We start from the raw sequence: 21,795 nt of genomic DNA on the forward strand, positions 1-21,795 counted from the left end.
TACACATCCATAGCGGCTGTGCCTGGAATTGAAGTTCCCGGACCCATTCAAGTGAATGAAACTGCTACGGACATGTACACTGCACTGTGCCTGGTAAACACAGTAGAGGCCACGGCGCTCCTTGCTGCTGCCCCTTCAGTAAGTTGACTGGCAGGATTACAGGAGTTGGTTACAAGCCATTAATATAAAATGCCCGGAGAATTTCTTTAATAATGACATTAGCTGGTGTCGTTATATTATTTTGGAAAATACACAGTTATAGGGTAGTTCACACAGAGTTTGTTGGCGCTGTTTCTGACGCGGAAACCGTGCCAAAAACGCCTCCCATTGATTTCAATGGGAGGTGGAGGTGTTTGTTTTCCACAGGCGGAAAAAAACAGCGACATGTTATTTCTTCAGGCGTTTCTGTCTCTGACCTCCCATTGACATCAATGGGAGGCAGAGAAAGCGTTTTCTCAGCATTTTTTGCCCGTGGCACTCAATGGCCGTGGCCGAAAAACGTGGCAAATGGCGTGCAGGCAGGTCAATATCTGCCTGAAAATTCCAGATGCCATTTTGAGCCAGATCTTTCTGCCTGCAAAAAACTCTGTGTGAACAGACTACTGAATATGCAGTCGCGATTTACAAAACTAAGAGAAAAGCTACAATAAAGAGAAACACAACTGTGTCTACATGATTAGTCATACCCGCAGTTGGCACAGTTAAAGTGATCCGGATGGTAAGGATCATTCTTGAATATTAGCGGCTGCTCATCGATAATGGCGTGGCACTTCTGGCAGATGTATTTCCCCAGGCCACGGGCTTTCTCTCGATTGTGACAGGGACGACACAGGTGTCTGCAAGAATAAACTCCATGTTTAAACTAGTTATGCAAACAGCAAGTAATGTGGCTGTCACTTTACCTGGTTTGTTCGTATTATCAATGTTTAAATGGTCACTGTCATGTCAACAAACTTATTCCTATCTGACGGCCACTAACTATTATGCAAACTGCAACTGACATGTTAAAAAAGTTTTCTACTACTGTAAAAAAATTGCATTAAAATTACCAACCACTAGGTGTCGCCCTTCTTCCTATCTTGCGGTCCACTGCCACTTAAAACAATGGACAGTACATGGACCTATGCAATTCAATGAGGCTATTCAGACATGATTTCTCACGCAGCGACTCACTGTACCATCCTATTCTAGTCAATTTTTGCAGACCACGCGCCCATTGAAGTCTAGGGGTGCATAGAAAAAGAACGTACAGCACATGGATATCATCAGTGTGCCGTCCATGTTTCACGCAACAGTGGCTAAAGAAAGGCGGAGAAAAAAAATAAAAATGTAAAAATGTGCACCAACACTGACAAAGTGGATGCCACACGGAACAAATGATGGCACACAGAACTGCAACGCATGAAAAATGGTGCGTTTTTTAAAACTGACACGTTCGGGTGAATCAGGCTTTAGAGCAGACATGGGCAAACTACGGCCCGCGGGCCACATACGGCCCGTTAGGCTTTTTAATCAGGCCCGCCGAACTTGTCCAAATTATAGTAAAAACCTCTTTTTTCCCCCTTTACCTGCAATGCCCACGTTTTCCCAATAGATGGCGCACTCAAAACACATTGACCGTTGTTAATGTGGCGCGTATTTCTCTTTATTTCACTTTAATTTTCACTTCGTTTCACGTCACCATTAAGCCCTTCGGTTTTCAAAGAGTACAATATCAGCCGTCACTTTGCCACGAAGCATGCAAACTATGCTAGCAAGCAGTCAACACAAGAACGGGCAGCTACTGCTCAGAGGTTGGCAGCTAATTTACAGAGGCAACAGAACTTTTTTCTTGATAAATCACAGTGCGTATGTTATTTTAATCTATTTACATTTCCTTCTCCCAGTATCTGCGAAATAGTATGTAAATGCCATATCTTGCATATTCCTTGAGACAAATTTATTAACTGATAAGGGCTATTTTTCACATTTGAAAGACAGTTAATAAATTGGGTTGTAGTGTTCTTACTGTGCTATGAGGTTTGCACACACTACATTTAATGCTTTAGTATATCCGGCCCAAACACTCCCTCCAAATGCTCCTGGCCCGGCCCCTCTGTCAAATTTTAGAACCCATTGTGGCCCGCGAGTCAAAAAGTTTGCCCACCCCTGCTTTAGAGAGAGCCTGCAGAAGAGAAAACTGCTAAAAAATGCAAAATACAAGTCACAATGGCCAGAAATAACATTATTCCTTATGTTCACACATCTGACAGCTTCTTTTGAAAAGTTAGGTACGTGTTAAGAGTTCCTGTCATGGCTGACAGATAACTGCCATAATTATGTAACCACCTCTTAGGCCCCATGCACACGAACGGAAAAATTGTCCGTAATTGCGGAGTGCAATAACGGACCCATTAAGTTCTATTGGCCGCGGACACCTTTCCTAAGTCAGCCTGAAGTCTAATGTAAGGCCCCATGCATACGGCCGTGCCTGTAATCACGGCCCGCGATAGTGGGCACGGCCAGCCGCCCGCATTTTCGACCCGTGCTCCCATACAAAGTATGGGAGCACAGCTCGTAAAATGCAAAAGAACGGACATGTTCGATAAGGGCCTGTTCACATCACCGTTCATTTCCGTTCCGGGGTTCCGTCGGGTGAACCCCGCAACGGAAAGTCAAACTGACAGCACAGCTTCCGTTTCAGTCACCATTGATGTCAATGGTGACGGAAACATCGCTAATGCTTTCCGTTCGTCACCATTCCGTCTGGTTTCCCGACGGAATCAATAACGCAGTCGACTACGCTATTGATTCCGTCGGAAAACCGGAAACCAGACGGAATGGTGACGAACGGAAAGCATTAGCGATGTTTCCGTCACCATTGAGATGAATGGTGACTGAAATGGAAGCTGCGCTGTCAGTTTCACTTTCCGTTGCGGGGTTCACCCGACGGAACCCTCCGACGGAATCCCGGAACGGAAAGTGAACGGTGATATGAACAGGCCCTAATTTTCTTAACATTTTCTACGGCACGGACATCCATCCGTAGAGATACGGAAAGGTGTCCGCGGCCAATAGAACTGAATGGGTCCGTAATTGCGGACCGGATTACGGTCGTGTAAATGGGGCCTAAGTAAGTACTAGAATAGCGGCATGGATGTCGGGAACGAGAATAACATGATTAGAATAGAAAAATAATAAAGCTTTTGGCCATTTAACGTGTGTAACAAAGTGTCATGGACCCACCCTTCTTTTTGGTACTAGAAAAGTGTTAAATACCAATTTCAAAAAGTTCGGCTTGTGTAAATCCTTTCATTGCCGAGCTGTATGCCACATTAGCAACGTACACAACACATGGCGCATTGTAAAAGAGTCATGTGTTTAATGTAAACCCCCCCCCCCCTTTGCTTTCACTGCTTTGAACCCCAGATCAATGAACAGGGGCAGCTAAACAGGTTACGTAAGCCTGTACATTAGTAGAATTGTACATGTAATAAGCAAACACATAGCCATGTTATAAGAAGAATGAATAGTACAGTGTGATTAAGAACATCCCTGTCCGAATCTCACACTGTATATCTTTACCATATATATGTATATATTCACCATGAAGCCCGCCGTATAGAAAACCCTGTCTGCTCAGCCTAGACTCACCTGCCTGCATTCTTGACAAAGCCAATGTCTGCCAGGACTTGCTGACAGATATCGCAGCGGAAACACTCAGGGTGCCAGCTATTATTCATTGCCTTGATAACACGGCCAATGATGAATTCACCTAGAGATGGATGAAAGGTTAACCTTTATTAATGCGGCAGAAACACAAACAGCACATACTGGAAATATCAATAAAATCAAAAAGATAATGTGGTAATAAAAACAGTCAAACAAAGCAAATATAATACAGGAAAATACACAAATGCCTATCAAGGCTTTAAAGAAACAAAAAAAAAAAACAACTGAACAAAAGTTTTTGGGAAAAAGGGTTCACCAAAAACATATATATGTTAAGTGGGAACAGAATTTTAGAAATTTTTGCAAATTTATCCAAAACTCATAAGTTCCGCAGGTACATAATTATTCAGACCCTTTGCTATGAGACTTGAAATTTAGCTCTGGGGGCCTCCCATTTCTCTAGATCATCTTTGAAATGTTTCTACACCTTGATTGGAGCCCACCTGTGCTAAATTCATTTGATTGGACATGATTTGGAAAGACACACCCCTGTCTATATAAGGTCTCACAGCTGACAATGCAAATCAGAGCAAAAACCAATCTGTGAGGAGAAAAGAACTGCCTGTAGAGCTCAGAGACAGAATTGTGTGGAGGCGCAGATCTGGAGAAGGGTACAAATAAGTAAATCGGGGGAGAAGGGCCTTGGTAAGAGGCGACCAAGAACCCAATGGCCACTCTGGCAGAGCTCCAAAGATACTTTGTGCAGATGGAAGAAACTTCCAGAAGGTCAACTCAGTGCTGAGTAAAGGGTCTGAATACTAATGTCAATGCCTGATTTTAGTTTTTCCTTTTCAATAAACGAGCAAAAATTACTAAAACATTCTGTCTTCACTTTGTCGTTATGGGGTAATAATGAGTGCAGAATGATGGGGGAAAACTTTGTTAATGTAGGAACTGCTTGGTGCCTTTTCTGTGTGCTTCTTCCTCCAGACATCATTCGGATCGGGTGAAGGAGAGTTTTCAAGTGTGAGCAGGAAGGACATAAATATCTCCGTAGTGTAAATCGTGACAATACCGCAGCACATTGGCAATACCAGTATACTAACCAACCCTACCAGGCAGGCCATATTTTGTTGATTGCCATATATATATATATACACACACACAATCATTATAATTGGGTCACAAGTCAGAACTCTACAAAACGAGTGTGTAACCTAACACTGAGAAACCCGGGCCGCTGCCTACTAGCTACACCCTCTTACACGTAACAGTGACTTCACATAAAAAGAAATAGGATTCAATTCAGAGATGTGATAGACCACCCTATGACATCTGCAAGATTAGTTCTGCAGTCATGGGTGACATAGGTCCCAGGCGGTTTTGTTTTCTTTTATTTCTGTTCTTGTTTTTTGTCCTTTTATTGTAATGGTCATACATACTTCAAAGTAAACCAATAAAAGCACCATTGTTTATGGCATCTTGTATTCATGGAATATACTTTGTGTTCTCATGACTTGACTTTCTGTATGTACATTTCCTTGTTCCAATGTGATGTATTTTACAGTCAGAGATGTGTGACTGATTTTATACTTGTTACTGCAACAGTTCTTAATAAAACGAGTTTAAGATTAGTTCTACAGTGTAATCTCCCATCTAGAGGTGGCAAAACGGCAGTAACCGTATGCTCTAACTGACAAGTGCTGATATAGATTACCCAAATGATAGGAACCACCTAACATTCTCCTGTATTTATATGGACATGTACACAATTGCCTGCCCAAAAGCAAAAAAAGATTGAATTAAAAAACATAATACATACACAAAGCACTTACCGCATTGATGGCAACAAGGGGCAAAGAGCATTTGGAAATCATGTTCACAGTACTTCCGTCCCTCAAACTGAAATACAGAATACATCATAAATACATATGCATACACACACGCAAAAGTTTTAGGCACTTGTGGAAAAATGTTGCAACGTAAGGCCCCATTCACATCGCATTGAGGTTTGTGCTATCCGCGAGTATAAGTTTTTTTTTTTATAAGAATGTGGACCATTGAAAACGCATTCAAACGTGTGCCATTTCCTGCTTACGTCTGCTTTTTAATAGCGTGTATGTTTAGCGTATACTCATACGTGGGTTTAAGTTTGTCAGTTATTTACCTAAAAATAGTATTGTTTTTTTAAAGTAAACACAGATAGAAAAAACAACAAGGATAGATTTACTTTATGTAAACGGATACCAACATATAGCATTACGTTTGCATATGTCGTCCATTGAGATCAATGCTAAAAAAACAAAGAAAGAGATACGTCACGTATACTTTTTTTTTTTTAATTACAGAATAGCGTAGCAGACTACGCTTTTCAGTACTTTAAAAAAAATAATATCCCAACGGAAACCATTACAAGCAGACCAAACAGATGCTATTTTGGTCTACGTTTGACCCATTAGAGTCTATGTATACGCCGAGCTATAAGTTTCAATACTTTTTTTTATTGTTTAAAAACGTATACGCTCGACGGATAGCACAAACACAATGTGAATGGGGCCTAAGAAGGTTTTGAAAATTAGAAGCGTTACGTTTTTTTTTAAAGTGTAGATAAACGTCTGACAAACGTCTGACATGTCATAGTGACATGTCAGAAGTTTGGATTGGTGGGGGTCCGAGCACTGAGACCCCACCAAATCACTAGAATGAAGCAGCTGAAGCGCTCATGTGAGCGCTGAGCCACTTCATGTCTGTTCGGCTTTTTCCGGAAATCAACGTATCGGGGTAAGAACTTAAAGAGGCTCTGTCACCAGATTTTGCAACCCCTATCTGCTATTGCAGCAGATAGGCGCTGCAATGTAGATAAGAGTAACGTTTTTATTTTTTAAAAACGAGCATTTTTGGCCAAGTTATGCCCATTTTTGTATTTATGCAAATGAGGCTTGCAAAAGTACAACTGGGCGTGTTTACAGTAAAAGTCCAACTGGGCGTGTTGAAAAGTAAAAGTACAACTGGGCGTGTATTATGTGCGTACATCGAGGCGTGTTTACTACTTTTACTAGCTGGGCGTTCTGATGAGAAGTATCATCCACTTCTCTTCAGAACGCCCAGCTTCTGGCAGTGCAGACACAGCCGTGTTCTCGAGAGATCACGCTGTGACGTCACTCACAGGTCCTGCATCGTGTCGGCCACATCGGCACCAGAGGCTACAGTTGATTCTGCAGCAGCATCAGCGTTTGCAGGTAAGTAGCTACATCGACTTACCTGCAAACGCCGATGCTGCTGCAGAATCAAATGTAGCCTCTGGTGCCGGCTCGTCTGACACGATGCAGGACCTGTGAGTGACGACACAGCGTGATCTCTCGAGAACACGGCTGTGTCTGCACTGCCAGAAGCTGGGCGTTGTGAAGAGAAGTGGATGATACTTCTCATCAGAACGCCCAGCTAGTAAAAGTAGTAAACACGCCCCGATGTACGCACATAATACACGCCCACTTGGACTTTTACTTTAAACACGCCCACTTGGACTTTTGCAAGCCTCATTTGCATAAATACAAAAATGGCCATAACTTGGCCAAAAATGCTCGTTTTTTTAAAATAAAAACGTTACTGTAATCTACATTGCAGCGCCTATCTGCTGCAATAGCAGATAGGGGTTGCAAAATCGGGTGACAGAGCCTCTTTAATAGAAAGTCTATGAGCCCGTACTCCGATACATCGGCTTTCCGGAAAAAGCCTAACAGACACAAAGCGGCTGAGCGCTCACACAAATGCTTCAGCTGCTTCATTCTAGCGATTGGTGGGGGTCTCAGTGCTCGGTCCCCCACCCATCCAAACTTCTGAAATGTCACTATGACATGTCAGAAGTTCACAAACGTTTGGCTACACTTTAACAAAATACATGAACAGAAGAGAAATTTAAATCAAATCAATATTTGGTATGACCACCCTTTGCCTTCAAAACAGCATCAATTCTTCTAGGTACACTAGCAAAGTCATGGATTTTATGGGATTATAGTCCAGTATATGATTAACCAATTATACCAAACAGGTGATAATGATCATTTTCATATGTAGGTTGAAACAGTCATTAACTAACAGACACAGCTGTGTAGGAGGCTTAAAACTGGGTGAGGAACAGCCAAACTCCGCTACAAAGGTGAGGTTGTGGAAGACCGTTTGATGTCACCAAGGCAAGACTGAGCACAGCAACAAGAGACACTATAGTTAGGGGAGATACAGACGGACGTTGCGTTTTTGCGCGCGCAAACAACGCAGCGTTTTGCGCGCGCAAAAACCATTTGACAGCTGCGTGTGTCATCCGTGTATGATGCGCGGCTGCGTGATTTTCGCGCAGCCGCCATCATAGAGATGAGGCTAGTCGACGCCCGTCACTGTCCATGGTGCTGAAACAGTTTAACGCTTTCAGCACCATGAACAGTGACTATCTCCTGACGTCGCGTACCGATAACTTTTTTGCCGGGTTCGGCCAAAACTAGTTCGGCCGAACCCGGTGAAGTTCGGTTCGCTTGTCCGGCTTCGCTCATCGCAAAGACACTCCGTTTGGATGTTCGGAAACAGAAAAGCACGTGGTGCTTTTCTGTTTACATTCATCCTTTTGACAGCTGGTGCGCTGTTTCAGTCGGTTCGCACAGAAGTGCTTCCGTGCAACCTGCGTGGTTTTCACGCATCCATTGACTTCAATGGGTGCGTGATGCGCGAAATACGCAGAGTTATTGAACCTGTCGTGCTTTTTGCGCAGCAGACAAACGCTGCGCAAAAAGCACGGACTGTCTGTACTGCCCCATAGACTTGTATTGGTCCATGCGTGCCGCGTGAAAACCACGCGGCCCGCACGGACCGCGTGAAAACCACGCGGCCCGCACGGACCGCGTGAAAACCACGCGGCCCGCACGGACCGCGTGAAAACCACGCGGCCCGCACGGACCGCGTGAAAACCACGCGGCCCGCACGGACCGAATACACGCTCGTGTGAATCCCCCCTTATACTGCATCAGCAAAGTCTCTCCCAGGCAAAGATTTCAAAGCAGACTAGGTTATCGAGATGTGATGTTCAAGCTCTTTTGAAGCACAAAGAAACGGACAACATTGAGAAACATAGATGCAGTGGTTGGCCAAGTAAACTTAGTTCAGCATATCAAAGACATCATGCTTACTTCCCTTTGAAAATTGGAAAATATCCAGCATAGCTATCAGCTCAGAACTGTCAGAAAGCAGTGGGACCCAGGTACACCCATTAACTGTTTGGGGGAAGTCTGGTCAGAAGTGCTCTTTATGAAAGAATTACAGCCAAAAAGTCATACCTTCGAAGTGGAAACAAGGCCAAGTGACTATGCACGAAAACATAGGAACTGGGGTGCAGAATAATGGCAACAGGTGCTCTGGACGGATAGGTCACAATTTGAAATATTTGGCTGTAACAAAAAGGTCAACAGTGAAGGACAGTGGAGATTCAAATTTGGAGCTGCATTTCAGCAAATAGAGTATGGAATTTGATGTGGTGTCAGCAATGCTGAGAAATACAGGCAGATACTAATCCATCATGCGATACCATCAGGGAGGCATCCGATTGGCTCCAAATGTATTCAGCAGCAGGACAACGGCACCAAACATACAGTCAATGTCATTACGCTGAAGATAGTTCTTAAAGGACAGGTGTCGCGGAATTTTTTTTTTTTATATAAATTAGCTTTTAGCGTGTTATTAAAACACATTTTATTTATTTGTGTGTGCTTTACTTTCTTTTTTCTAACTTTTAGGCTATGTTCACACGGAGTATTTTGGGGGAGGAATATCTGTCTCAAAGTTCCAAACGTAATTTTGAGGCAGATATTCCTCCCCCAAAATACTCCGTGTGAACAGCAATTATCGCGCCGTTTTTCGCCCGCGGCCATTGAGCGCCGCGGGCATAAAACAGCGAGATATACGCTTTCTCCTGCCTCCCATTGAAATCAATGGGAGGCGTTCTCGGGCCGTTTCTGCCGAGTTTTGCGACGCGGTTTCCGCGTCAAAAAACTCGGCAAAAGACCCCGTGTGAACATAGCCTTACTTCACTATGGGGGCTGCCATTTTTTTTTTAATCTCTGTATGTGTGGATTAACGACACAGAGATGGAATACGGCACATACATCCCCATAGAGAATGCGAACGGGAGCCGTTCCATTCACTATGGTGTACGCCGTCTGTGTGGGAACGGCGCATGCGCCGCTCCCAAACACTCCAAAAGGAAGGTCTTCCGCAGAGCGAAATCCGGCGCCATTTTCATGTGGACCGGAAGCCGGCCGGACAGTAAGATGACTACTTCCGGTCGGGGCTTCCGGACATGTGTTCAGAAGCAAGGACTAGGAGCGGACGGAGCGGCGGCGGCAGGAGCAGATAAGTTAAGTTTGTGTATGTTCGTGTTTTACTGTGTGATTACCACTGTATGTAAGCCTACTACACTGTGCATTCACTCAAAAAATGGCAGCACACAGTGTAGGAGGTTTGAACATTCAACCCCCTCCTTTCTCCTGGCACTAGCCAGGATAAAGGAGGGGGGATTGTTTGAGGACGCTAGAGCGAGTGTGTCTTCTCCAATTTTGCAGCATAAAGCAATGAGGTTGCTTTACCACATGCCAATGCTGAAATTTTGGGAATTGCTCCCTCTAGTGACCAGCACATGGAAATATTATAAATTAGAATCTAATTTATAATATTTCCTAACTTGTGAAAAAAATTAAAACAATGTCTAATCATGTATATACTAACTGTTTAACAAAAAAAAATAATTCTAGCGACACATTCCCTTTAAAGAAGAACAAGGAGCCCTGGATTTGATGATATGGCCCCCACAGAGTCCGGATCTCAAAATCCGAGTCTGTCTGGAATTACATGTGGAGGCAGAAGGATTTGAGAAAGCCTACACCCACAGAAGATCTGTGGTTAGTTCTCCAAGATGTTTGCAACAACCTCCCTGCAGAGTTCCTTCAAAAACGGTGTGCAACTCTACCTAGAAGAATTTATGCCGTTTTGACAGCAAGGCGTGTTCACACCAAATATTGATTTTATTTAGATCTCTCTTCTGTTCATTCATATTTTTTTAATCAATTAACAAAATGCAAAGTATTAACACTTCTATTTTTTTTTTAAAGCATCCTTACTTTGCAGCATTTTTCCTCAACTGCCGAAAACTTTTGCACAGTACTGGAACTATATACACAGTTGAGTCACATTATTATGACCACCTTCTACTTTCGACGTTGGCGGCGCGTAGCCCATGAAGGAAGTGATGTGTCGTGGGCTGGCTTGGTGGGTATATAAGGTGTGCGATAGGCTGTCTGAACACATCACTTGTTGTTGTCATTGGTAAAAGGGGCGATCAGAATTGCAAAAAGGGATGATTATTGTCTTTCGGGCCAAGGATGGCTGTATTTCTCAAACAACGCAGTTTGTTAACTGTTCGCGTACTGCTGTGGTGAAAGTGCATCGTGAGTGGACAAATGGCACCATTGGGAATAACCAACGTGGAAACTGCGGAGAACCACGTGCCATTGATGCGAGAGGTGAACGTCGGCTACAAAGGCGTGCGAGGGCCGAACGACACGCTACAGTGGAGCTCTTTACCGTGAAAATCAAATCAGGAGGCTACCAGATCTGTGTCTACAACAGTTCAGTGAACCCTACTGTGTATGGGGCTCCGAAGCAGACAGACTGTCACTATACTAACAAAAGGTGCATTGGGAAAAAAATGTTTTAATTTGCACGGCAGTATCGGAATTGGACCACCGATGACTGGCAAAGTGTTGCCTTCTACGATGAGTCAAATTTTCGGCTTCATCGAACGGATGGATGTTGGCGTGTCAGGCAAGAAACAGAAAAAATACCCTGCAACTATTGCTGGAAGAACACAAGCTGGTGGTGGCAGCATTAGGGTCTGGGGAATTTTTTCATGGCGTTCTCTGGGCCCACTCGTCCATGTGGAAGGTACGCTGAACAGATTTTGGTATGAATCCATTATTGCGGATCACGTCCACCCATACATGCGGTTTGCCTTCCCTGGGGCAGATGGAATCTTACAACATAATGCGACGTGTCACGCGGCTAGAAATTTCCGACAGTGGTTGCAAGAGCACGACTGAGGCTTCAAAGTACTTTGCTGACACCTTAATTCGCTAAACATGAACTTCTGTGAGACCACCTCGATTGTCTTGTTTGCTCTATGGATCCTCCCCCACGCACCCTCCAGCAAATGTGGGACGCACTGCAGTCAGCATGGCTCCAGATACCAGAGACAACCTACCAGCACCTTACTGAGTATGGAGTCTCTGCCTGCCCATCTAGCTGCTGTCCGTGCTGCACACGGCGGTTACTATTGCTTCCGGCAAAACTACGGGTCCAGTGCACAACAGAGACAAACTGAAACCAAGGGTACCGGATCAGTCACCATTGAAATCAATGGGGATGGAAACTGAAACCTCTGGTTTTCGTTCATGTCAGTTAAGGGTCCCGGTCTGATGGAAAGTGCCGACGGAACATCAGAACGGGACCCCAACGCAGATGTGAACAGAGCCCAAGTCAGATGATTATGCCACATTATAAATAAACAGATTGAAATTTTTCATCTGCGTTTTTTATTTCATTCAATATGAATTTATAATTTTCATAGGGCTCTTTTTTCAAGCCCTTTAGGCGGAGCTTGAATGTGGGCAGGAATCACGGTCCCGTTTAAGTGAAAAGGGCAGTGCTTCAATACCTTTCAAAGCCGCCATGCATATAATGGCGTGTGCAAGTATGAATGAAAATGAATCCATGTAAACAATGAAGAGGCTGTGGTGCTCGTTCCATCAAACGGCAAGGATGCCGAGAGTCTGACCCCCCCCCCCCCCACCGATCTAACATAGGACTTATCCTAAAGATAAATCCATCAATTTTAAAACCTGGATATCCTCTTTAACAGCAGTCATATGGAGGATAGGAACCCATTGACTTCTATGGGAGTTGTTTTAGGCATGCTCTGAGACCTGTGCAGAAAGGGATAGGAGGGAAGCTGTGTCCATCACCTATTGTCAATGGTGGATCCGGTGTTATCTATATATAGGTGTTAACTTTCATGGTTATCTTGCCTGTGATGATAAAGAGGTGACAGCTGAGAGGTGATCTCTACAGAACAGGAAGTGTCAATCAAATAAATGTAGGTCGGCCGAATTTGCCAATTTTGGCGGGAACAGCCGACTATCTTAAGCGTATGCCGGTTTTTCAGACTCTGCCCAGGACAGCAGATGTCAGGGATAGAAGGGTCAGGCATGTTGAATTTCAGCATGCGTGATTCTTTTGTTAGTTATTAGATAAGCCACTGCCAGACGAGTCTGTCAGCAGCTTTTTCGCTGAAAACGCATGCACGCCCCGCCGAGCAAAAAGTGCATGGAGGAGTTGGGAAGAATAGCCATCGGCCGAACGAGCGGTCTAAAATGTATGAGAAGCTTTAGGCTCAGTGGAGTGAAAACGGAAGATTCCCTTTAAAGGAACACTGCAGGAAAAACAGATAGTGAGTTATGCCTAGTACAGGGTCTGAGGGGGCGGAGCATGACAAAAATTCAAACAACAACAAACACTTAAATCATGCATCCCCCTACAGGCCCTGCACTAGACATAACACAACGTAACCAGTTTTGCCTTGAGTGCTCCTTTAACGTTTATTACATTGTATTTCTGGTTGATTCTCAGAGCTGTAACACTGGGGAGGATTTCCGGTATTGTGGTACTGCAAGAAGCACAAGTAACTAAAGTGTAACCACATTAGACAGGGGCACCACCCAGAATTAGCAACTTGGTGTAGGCAGTAATAGAAGCTCATTATAGAGGATGTCAGTAATATTACGACGCTACAACTGAAACTCTTCGTTCTCTATAGGAACCAGCTCACAAAAATAATAAGGACAGAATGATTATAAACTAAAAGCAACTTAACAACTAGTGAGGAAAGGGTAGCTGCTATCTACCGGTCACTGTCCTATTAATATCAAGGTAAAAAGGGGCTGGAAGATTACTTACAATTACACTCAACCTTCTAAGTTGTAGAAAAGCCATATCTTCAAACTATTATTGTACTAAAATCCCATAAAACCACTTCTATGTGGTGACATTACTTATCGGTAGCCTCAAATGGCTACATTACTGCCTTTCCTGAGAAATTTGGGTGCAGCCATATTGGTCAGCATAAACTTTATCAGACATAGATAATGTAGATCTTAGAAATGGCATCCTTGCTATTTTGCTTTGCTATTTTAGGGGAAAATTGAAGTACATAACTAGAAGTGGAAAAAAAAGCAGAAATAAGACCGGAAACCGACACATTCTTTCTAACATATGTAACTTCCTGCAAAGCCAATGCCCATATACTGAAGATGATGCACTTCAGCTTTCCATGCCAGCAAAACCAAAGGAACAACGTCAACATGAGAAAATCCCTGAGAAGATTTTCAATACAAGTTCATTAAAAAAAACATCTAACGAAGGCCAGATTCACACAGGCGTGTGCATTTTGTGCGCACAAAAAAACGATGTGTTTTGCGTGTGCAAAAGTTCAGTGTGGCATCTGTATATGTGCGTGGCTGCGTGATTTTCGCGCAGCCGGCATCAGTATGACACAGTAAAGGAGGGGCTTTTAGGTTTCCCTTCACTTCTTTACCTACTGGAGCGCGAATCACGCGCGCCACCCGGAAGTGCTTCCGTGTGCGATTTGCACGCACCCATAGACTTCAATGGGTGCGTGCTGTGCGAAACACGGGCAAGTATAGGACATGTTGTGAGTTTTACGCAGCGGACAAACGCTGCGTGAAAATCGCGACCTGTCAGAACGGCCCCATTGACTGACATAAGTCCATGCGACGCGCGTGATTTCCACGCGCGTAGCACGGACGTAATACACGTTTGTCTGAATAAGGCCTAAGGCGGTGTTCACATCTGCGTTCCGGGCTCCGTTGTTCTGCTCCATCATAGCAGAACAACGAGAATACCTGCAGCTCGTGATCCGTTGCATGACCTAAACAAACCATGCTCGACAGAACTAAATGACTAATCAGTTCTGTCGGGTTGCCGCCATTTTATCCGGCAAAAAACTGAATCTGGAGCCTCTTTCATAGATGTGAACACAGGCTCTGTTTACATCTTGTTTTGGCCTTATGTCAGCATATAGCGAAAGATCGTGACCCATATTCCGAATGTATTCTTAGGGACCCATGCGCTAGGTATATAGGCTAAAGGCGAGTGACCTTTTGGCATACACTAAGACGCTATGCATTGGCATACTTTTTTATTTTTTTGGGAGGCATAGTCTGCGGCGCTTTCCTACACAGAGGCATATAGTAAAGAAAAAAAATACCGCATGGTATAAGTGTTCTTTAACAATAGGAAACTTATGCCAATGCATGCCATTCGTGATCCTACCGAAAGCAAAGACGAGATGTGAACAGACCACATTCACTGACACACACTAAACAAGGCCAAAATCCTAACCACATCATTTATTCACAAAGCAGCAGTGGATTCATGATATCCAGTATGGACACATCACAATACATGGAAGCCTGAATGCAGAAGATGCCTCATAACCATATACATTCCCTTATCTGCACAATGCAAGTTTCCTTAGCCTGTACCAAGATAAACCATGAATATTTGTGATGATTATGTATATGGTTCATGACTAATAGAAAAGAGAATGAATACACATATGTTACACATTGGCATGGTACGGTTTGTAACAACTCTTATATTTGATCAGTCTACCCTCATTCCCAGTAGTGGGCAGCCAGATCCACCACAGATTTGTCCATCAGACCTCATGCCAAATCTGTAGTCACATCTTTCTAAGCACAATTCTGATTGGCACATTAAAAACAGGAAAAATAAAATGGAGCACTCATTTGCATATAGCAAGGTGCCCAGGGCATAACCACTAGATCCATCCAAGCACTGGGACAACACGCTGGGTATAAATAGAAGTTCACATCGTAATAATGGTGTATAAATGAAATTGCTGTTACCTCGTAGAAGAGCCCCTCTGGAAATTGCTGGAAGCACTGCGCGCACACGAAGCACTGCTCATGGTACAGTTCTCCATTACTGTTTACGATCTTCTCTGCAGGGGCAAAGCCAGACCTACAGCGCTCGCACATGGCATTTGCCAGGGCATTTGCCATGTTGCTGTAAGAGAGAAGAGAAAAAAAACATTAGTAATTCAGATTCTTGTTTCCCCACTAAGAATAGTCTAAAAATAAATATGCTCTGGTCCATAAATGTGTATTCAACTGGCCGTACACAATACAATATTCATAAATCAATATTCACTAAACACCTTTTCCCACAATTAGCAAAAAATTTGTGTTGAAGGCCGTGAACATCGAACGATATGCTGGTAAAACATGTCAACAGATACCAGATGCTGGCAAATCGCTTGACTGGAGAGATTTTTAAGCTAATCCATGTATTCTTATGGAAAGCGATTTATCTCACTACGAAAAAAAAAAAAAAAAAGGCCAGGTGTACCCCCTCATAACAAAGGGTGTGTATGCTGCGGTAAAGATCGCAAAGTTTACAACCTAGAATACGAAGGGTAATCAAGACGGATATCCATCAAATGTTGCTTTGATTTAAGGGGGTTTTACACTGGGTGATTATCGGGCAGACGAACGTTCATAGAATGCTTGTTGACGATAATTGCTCTGTGTAAAGAGGGCAGCGATCAGCAGATGAAGGGGCAAACCCTCGATCATCTGCTGATCGTAGCGTTTTAAATGTGTAAAGTATTATTATTGTCGGCAGGACATCTCCCTGTGTAAACAGAGACGCGCTGCCAACATGATAGTAATGTGTGGAGACGAGCGATCAGAGTAAGGACCACTCGTCCCCATCCATAGCTCCGTATGACAGGAGCAAACGAGCACCCATCAACGATGTCCCGTTGATCAGTGCTCGCTGCACCGGTCGACAGCCGTCCGGTGTAAAAGGCCCTTTAGTGTGTATATTCATCCGGATTGTCCACCACATAAAACGGCCACCAGAAAGAACAAAAAAAACAGACCCCACCTCGTTGCTATAGCAACATATCCCTGCTCTGTTTCCAGGCGTTCTGCGATGACGTTTCATCACACGTGACCGCTGCAGTCTTATTCGTTGCAGGGGTCACGTGATAAAACATTACAGGAGTCTTCCTGGTTGCAGAGCTGTCGAAAAAACAGGGACACTTTGCTATGGCAACGCCACGAAAGAAGAGTATAGACACGGCCTTTTTTTACCTACAGAATTGGCTGCTAATATACAGCGTAATTGCGGCAAATTCTGCATCCAATGGCACTTCTTGCGGAATTTGACTCCCCCCCCCCCAAAAAAAAATGTGCAACAAAAATGTGCATGCTGCGGATTTATCATTTACATTTATGCAAGTATTCTGTGCGTCATTTTTCTGCAGTGTGTGGATGAGATTCGTTTACATCTTATCCACTTTCCGGCTACTGTAATATGCTGCGGAAATTTCCGCTGTGTGTGGCCCTACCCCAAGTTTACTGAATACTATCACTTGTACTACAACTGGACAAAGTCTAGAAACAGAAGAACGATGAGAAGAGTTTATTCACATGGTTGTGTTACTCCAGGACATGTAAACATGAGGCGAGCACAACTGGTGGGAATTCTGGTATTTGGACTTTTCTGAGAGGTTGCAACTCTGGGAGCCACATTTTTCTTACAATATGATCGGTTACCCCTTATCAGATGACATCACAGTATAAAGAAAACAAATGGTGGCACAGCACCACACTGATCTCAATCCTCAAGGTAGGTTAAACCGCTAACATCACAATCCAAAAGCAAAGTAGACCGATGCAGTATACAATTTAGAAAAGCCCAAGTGCTTTTTTTTTTATCAACGCCTAGAACTACGTGGGGGTTTAGAAAAAAAAACAAAAAAAAACAAAACAAAAACGTACAAGCTTTTTCAAATCGGATACTGTAGTCTACTTTTGGACATCACAGGATAGGCTTTCCAAGCACCATTGCCATAACATGTTCGTGAAAGCGGTTTTAAGTGTCATTCTACAGAATTGGCCAAATAACAGTGTGTGCCATATTCTCGGAGAATGTGTAAGACCAATGTTGGACAAAATGAAGCATTACTAAAAGATGGCAATATAATGGTTGGCATAGGTGGCTACTTCATTGCATCAACAGACATCAACTTATACAAAAAACAGCTTAAAGTCTTCCAGTAAATGGCTGTACGCGCGGGAGATGTCTCGCCACACTTAACGGTCATTGAGAAATCTGCTCATTCCGATGCTCCATGAGAAAAAGGAAGGACTGCACACTCAAAAGAATATGCATGCTATATACGTCGCATTCTTATCCAAATCATTCAATAATTCCCCATACATAGCCCTGTACCCAGTTATTGCTTTAGTGTGAAACATCACACAATGTTTGGCCAGCTTTATGCTCGGTTCTCTGGTCAAGCTCTAGAAATGGCGGACCACCATACACTGCTCCCTGAAATGGGATTAAAACTGAAGACAGAAATGCCATAGCATTACAAGCGTACCAAAAATAACTGAAACAAAGGGAAAGGAGGGTAGGGATGGACTGCGTACACCAGCTTGTGGGTACGGATCATAGGATGTAATAAGCATCAACAAAGCTTCATACAAACTGGCAGTATCTAACCATACAAGTGCGGATACAAGCCAGTAAGAGGGGGGAGACCCAAGATAGTAAAACATTTTTAAAATGTGAAAAAAAGTAAGTATCTTTCAGCTATGAGCAGCTGAAGTCACAGGCCTCAGTGAGTATCCCCATGCCAACACTCCCTGCCCCTGTACTCTGCCAGCTCAGTGTAGCTCTAGGGACATGGGGCTTTACACCAATCATGTTTTTGTTTGAAACAAAAAGAAACACAACAAAAAACAAATTAATCCATCAAATTATAAAATCAAATTGTGGACATATCGGTCAACATGAGATCATAAATGAAGATAAAAACGTAAAAAAACGAAACATCCCGATACGGAAATACACAGATTTGGCCATGCTCAAAAGAATGGTCTTTAAACCACTTGCATGCAAAGATATCCCACGCCCTAAAAACAATTCACCCATCATTTTCAATCCCAATTGTACACAATCTAGCAATCTCCGTGCAGAATGCTCTGAAATGGGAGTCTTCACTCCATTGTTTTTTGCAACCACTCGAGACTGCACTTTTTCTAAGTGGGTCCAATGTTTCCGGACTAGTGGATCAGCTTGGCGCAATCTTTCGGCCTAATAGACGCACCGATTTTCGTCCCAACCTTACAGATTGGATGGGATGAATTTTTCCTGCTTCCATGACCATCTTTTAAACATACTTTCCTCAGTGTAAACTAATGGCACAATCTTTCACCCAGGGCACTTGTCACACGTCAGATATGCACAAAAATGAGGCAATCCAGTCAATAATCCAGGTAAAGCCTCATCTCCACTTACAATCTGGCATAGAAGTCACAGATTTCTTTGTAAACTTTTACATCGCTGCGTCTCCTCTGCAAGTTTGACACTGGTTTTTCATCTTCTCCCCCACCTTCTTGTGGTACAAAGTTGCCGATGTCCTCCATAGGAGGCAGTTCTCCATTCTCAGGTATGTCAGGGTGCATCCTGGACTGAACTTCCATCATTTTATTTCCTCAGGAGGTTCTCAAAACTAAAAAATGTCTGAAGGTCTCCGAGTTGGTAGAGGACGGGCGAACCAGGAACAAGTGTTCCAAACTGTACTCCAGACCCCAGCAGTCAGACTGACTCATAGGGAGATACATTACAGCGCTGCCCACATTCCACAGCACAGATTCCAACTAAGGCTGTGGAGCAGAAAGCACGTCACTCGATAGGTGGGACTCAGCCTGGACTCAGCTGCTCATGGTTGTTGATGTTGAAAATTCCATGACCTCCAAAGGGTGGGAGACTGACAGTAAAAGTAGAGCTCAGACTGGTTTATGGTTCTTCTGCAGAGACATCTCGGTCTGTGGAATCTCCTGGTCTAACTTCAGCTGGAGTATACAATCCACTCACAAGACCCCACAATATACACATATACTGGAGACAGTCACTTAGAAAAGTTAGTACTTTATGTAACGATTAACCCCTTTCTGCTCCATGATGTACGTTTAAACCATGGGTGACTAGGTCTTTGTCCACTGTGCCGTACATTTATGACAATGATGGTGCAGCCTCAGCTAAGCCTGCTCCATCAACAGCGGGTGTCAGCTCCTACTGGCTGACGCCCTGCTGAAATTGCCAGAATCGGAATTAGCTCTGATCCTGGCTGTTTCACCCCATTAGATGCCGCAGTCACTGGTGGTTGGTAATGGGAGGGCGCTCCCTCTGCACCGCATCTCCCCCCCTGTGACCGCGTTGTGCCTAAGGTTGCTATGGCAGCCGTGAAGCCTAACAACGGCCTACTAGTTTGAATATACAGAAGCCTGTTAGTGTACTGCCGGTAGTGTAATGTATTGTACCATCGATCAGAAAATAAAGTCTTCAAGCTCTCTAGCGAGAAGTTAAAAAAAAAAGTTTGAAACTTACAGCTGGGACCCACATCTATCAGACATTTATGCCATATCCTGTGGATATGCCATAAATGTGTAAGATGGGAATACACCTTTAAGGGGTTAAATAATATACAGTTTAATTTTAGATCTTCACGTTGGACCAGTGTTGAGGGATATAGTTCTAGAACAATTCCCCAGTAGAGTATTATTAGCAGAGATTGCTGCGTGGGCCCTCTCAGATTACTACCTAGCCACCTGTTCTCTCCAACTCGAAGGCCCTGTTCACACGGAGGAATTCACGGGGACACCAAAAAAAAAAAAAACGCCTCAAAATTCCTTCAGGAATTTTGAGGCAGATTTTGACCTGCCTGCACTTTCTTGTGGCATTTGTCACTCGCAGCCAGTGAGGGTCGCGGCCAAAAAAACTGCGAAAAGCACTTTCTCTGCCTCCTATTGATTTAATGGGAGGTCAGAGGCGGAACCGCCTTTTTTTGCCGCCGATTCAGACGTGGTTTCCGCGTCAAAAATCAGCTCCAAAAAACTGTGTGAACCCGGTTTGAGTTTTTTGCCGCGGAAACCGTGGCAAAAAACGTCCAAAATCGCCTCCCATGTATTTCAATGGGAAGCGGAGGAGTTTTTTTTCCCTTGAGCGTAAAAAACAAAACATTCCCGGGAAAAAGACGCTACATGCCCTTTCTTCGGGCGTTTCTGTCTCTGACCTCCCATTGACGTCAATAGGAGGCAGAGAAAGCATTTTTCGCTGAATTTTTTGCTCATGGCGCTTAATGGATGCGGCCGAAAAAAGCAGCAAACTGCGTGCAGGCAAGTCAAAATCTGCCTCAAAATTCCTTTTTCCTGCCTGCAAAGAACTCCATGTTAACAGGGCCTAAAACCTAGTTCAAACAGAGAAGTTTGCAGGCAACCGGAGACCTAACAATGGCCTCCTGGTCTGCCACGTATGGAAGCCCATTAAGTCCCGCCCAGAGGCGGCACCTAATAGGCTTGCTGTCAGTAAACAACTGACCACTCTAACGCATTGCACTACGTGGGCAGTGCAATGTATTGGAATAAAGACAGAGGTGCAGGCCTTCAATTTCCCTAGTGGGACAAAAAAATTAATAAAAATGTTGAATAAAAGTGTAAAAATAAAAGCTTTAAGTTAAAAACAAAAACACTGCCTTTTTTCCTATAAAAAGTCTTTTATATGATTTTCTTTTTTTTTAAAAAAAAGTACACATATTGGGTATCACCGCGTCCGTAACCACCCAAACTGAAACTATAGATCAAATTTTTCCCGCACGGTGAACACCACAAAAAAATAAAATACAATGCCAGAATTGCTATTTTTTGGTCACCACCCCTTTACAAAACATACAATGAAAAGTGATCAAAAAGTTGCATGTACCCCAAAATGGTACCACTGGAAACTACAGATTGTCCTGCAACAAAAAAAACACAGCTCCGGTGGAGAAAAAAAATGTTAAAAAGTTCTGGGTCTCAGAATATGGAGACACAAAATGTGCAGGGCATTCCAAAAGCGGATAAGATTGGGCACCATTTATCAGTGTGACACTGG

The 21,795-nt window shown here is 43.6% G+C and overlaps 1 protein-coding gene across 6 annotated transcripts in view; it reads right to left on the reverse strand.

The window, feature by feature from the left end:
• Nucleotides 1–21,795, reverse strand: part of LIMS1 (LIM zinc finger domain containing 1) — a 95,415-nt gene that overhangs the window by 16,270 nt on the left and 57,350 nt on the right. For 5 of the 6 annotated variants that reach the window (XM_075852667.1, XM_075852669.1, XM_075852668.1 and 2 more), the window contains 4 exons: nt 15,693–15,852; nt 5,487–5,553; nt 3,634–3,754; nt 687–836 (listed from right to left, as the gene is read on the reverse strand). In XM_075852667.1, coding sequence (XP_075708782.1) covers nt 687–836; nt 3,634–3,754; nt 5,487–5,553; nt 15,693–15,852 — 498 coding nt within the window. Of the gene's footprint in view, nt 1–686; nt 837–3,633; nt 3,755–5,486; nt 5,554–15,692; nt 15,853–19,161; nt 19,435–21,795 lie in introns of those variants that run through there. The other variant, XM_075852665.1, reaches the window with a different exon arrangement.

This window comes from Rhinoderma darwinii, chromosome 2, assembly GCF_050947455.1.
Source record: "Rhinoderma darwinii isolate aRhiDar2 chromosome 2, aRhiDar2.hap1, whole genome shotgun sequence".
NCBI classification, from domain to species: Eukaryota; Metazoa; Chordata; class Amphibia; order Anura; family Rhinodermatidae; genus Rhinoderma; species Rhinoderma darwinii.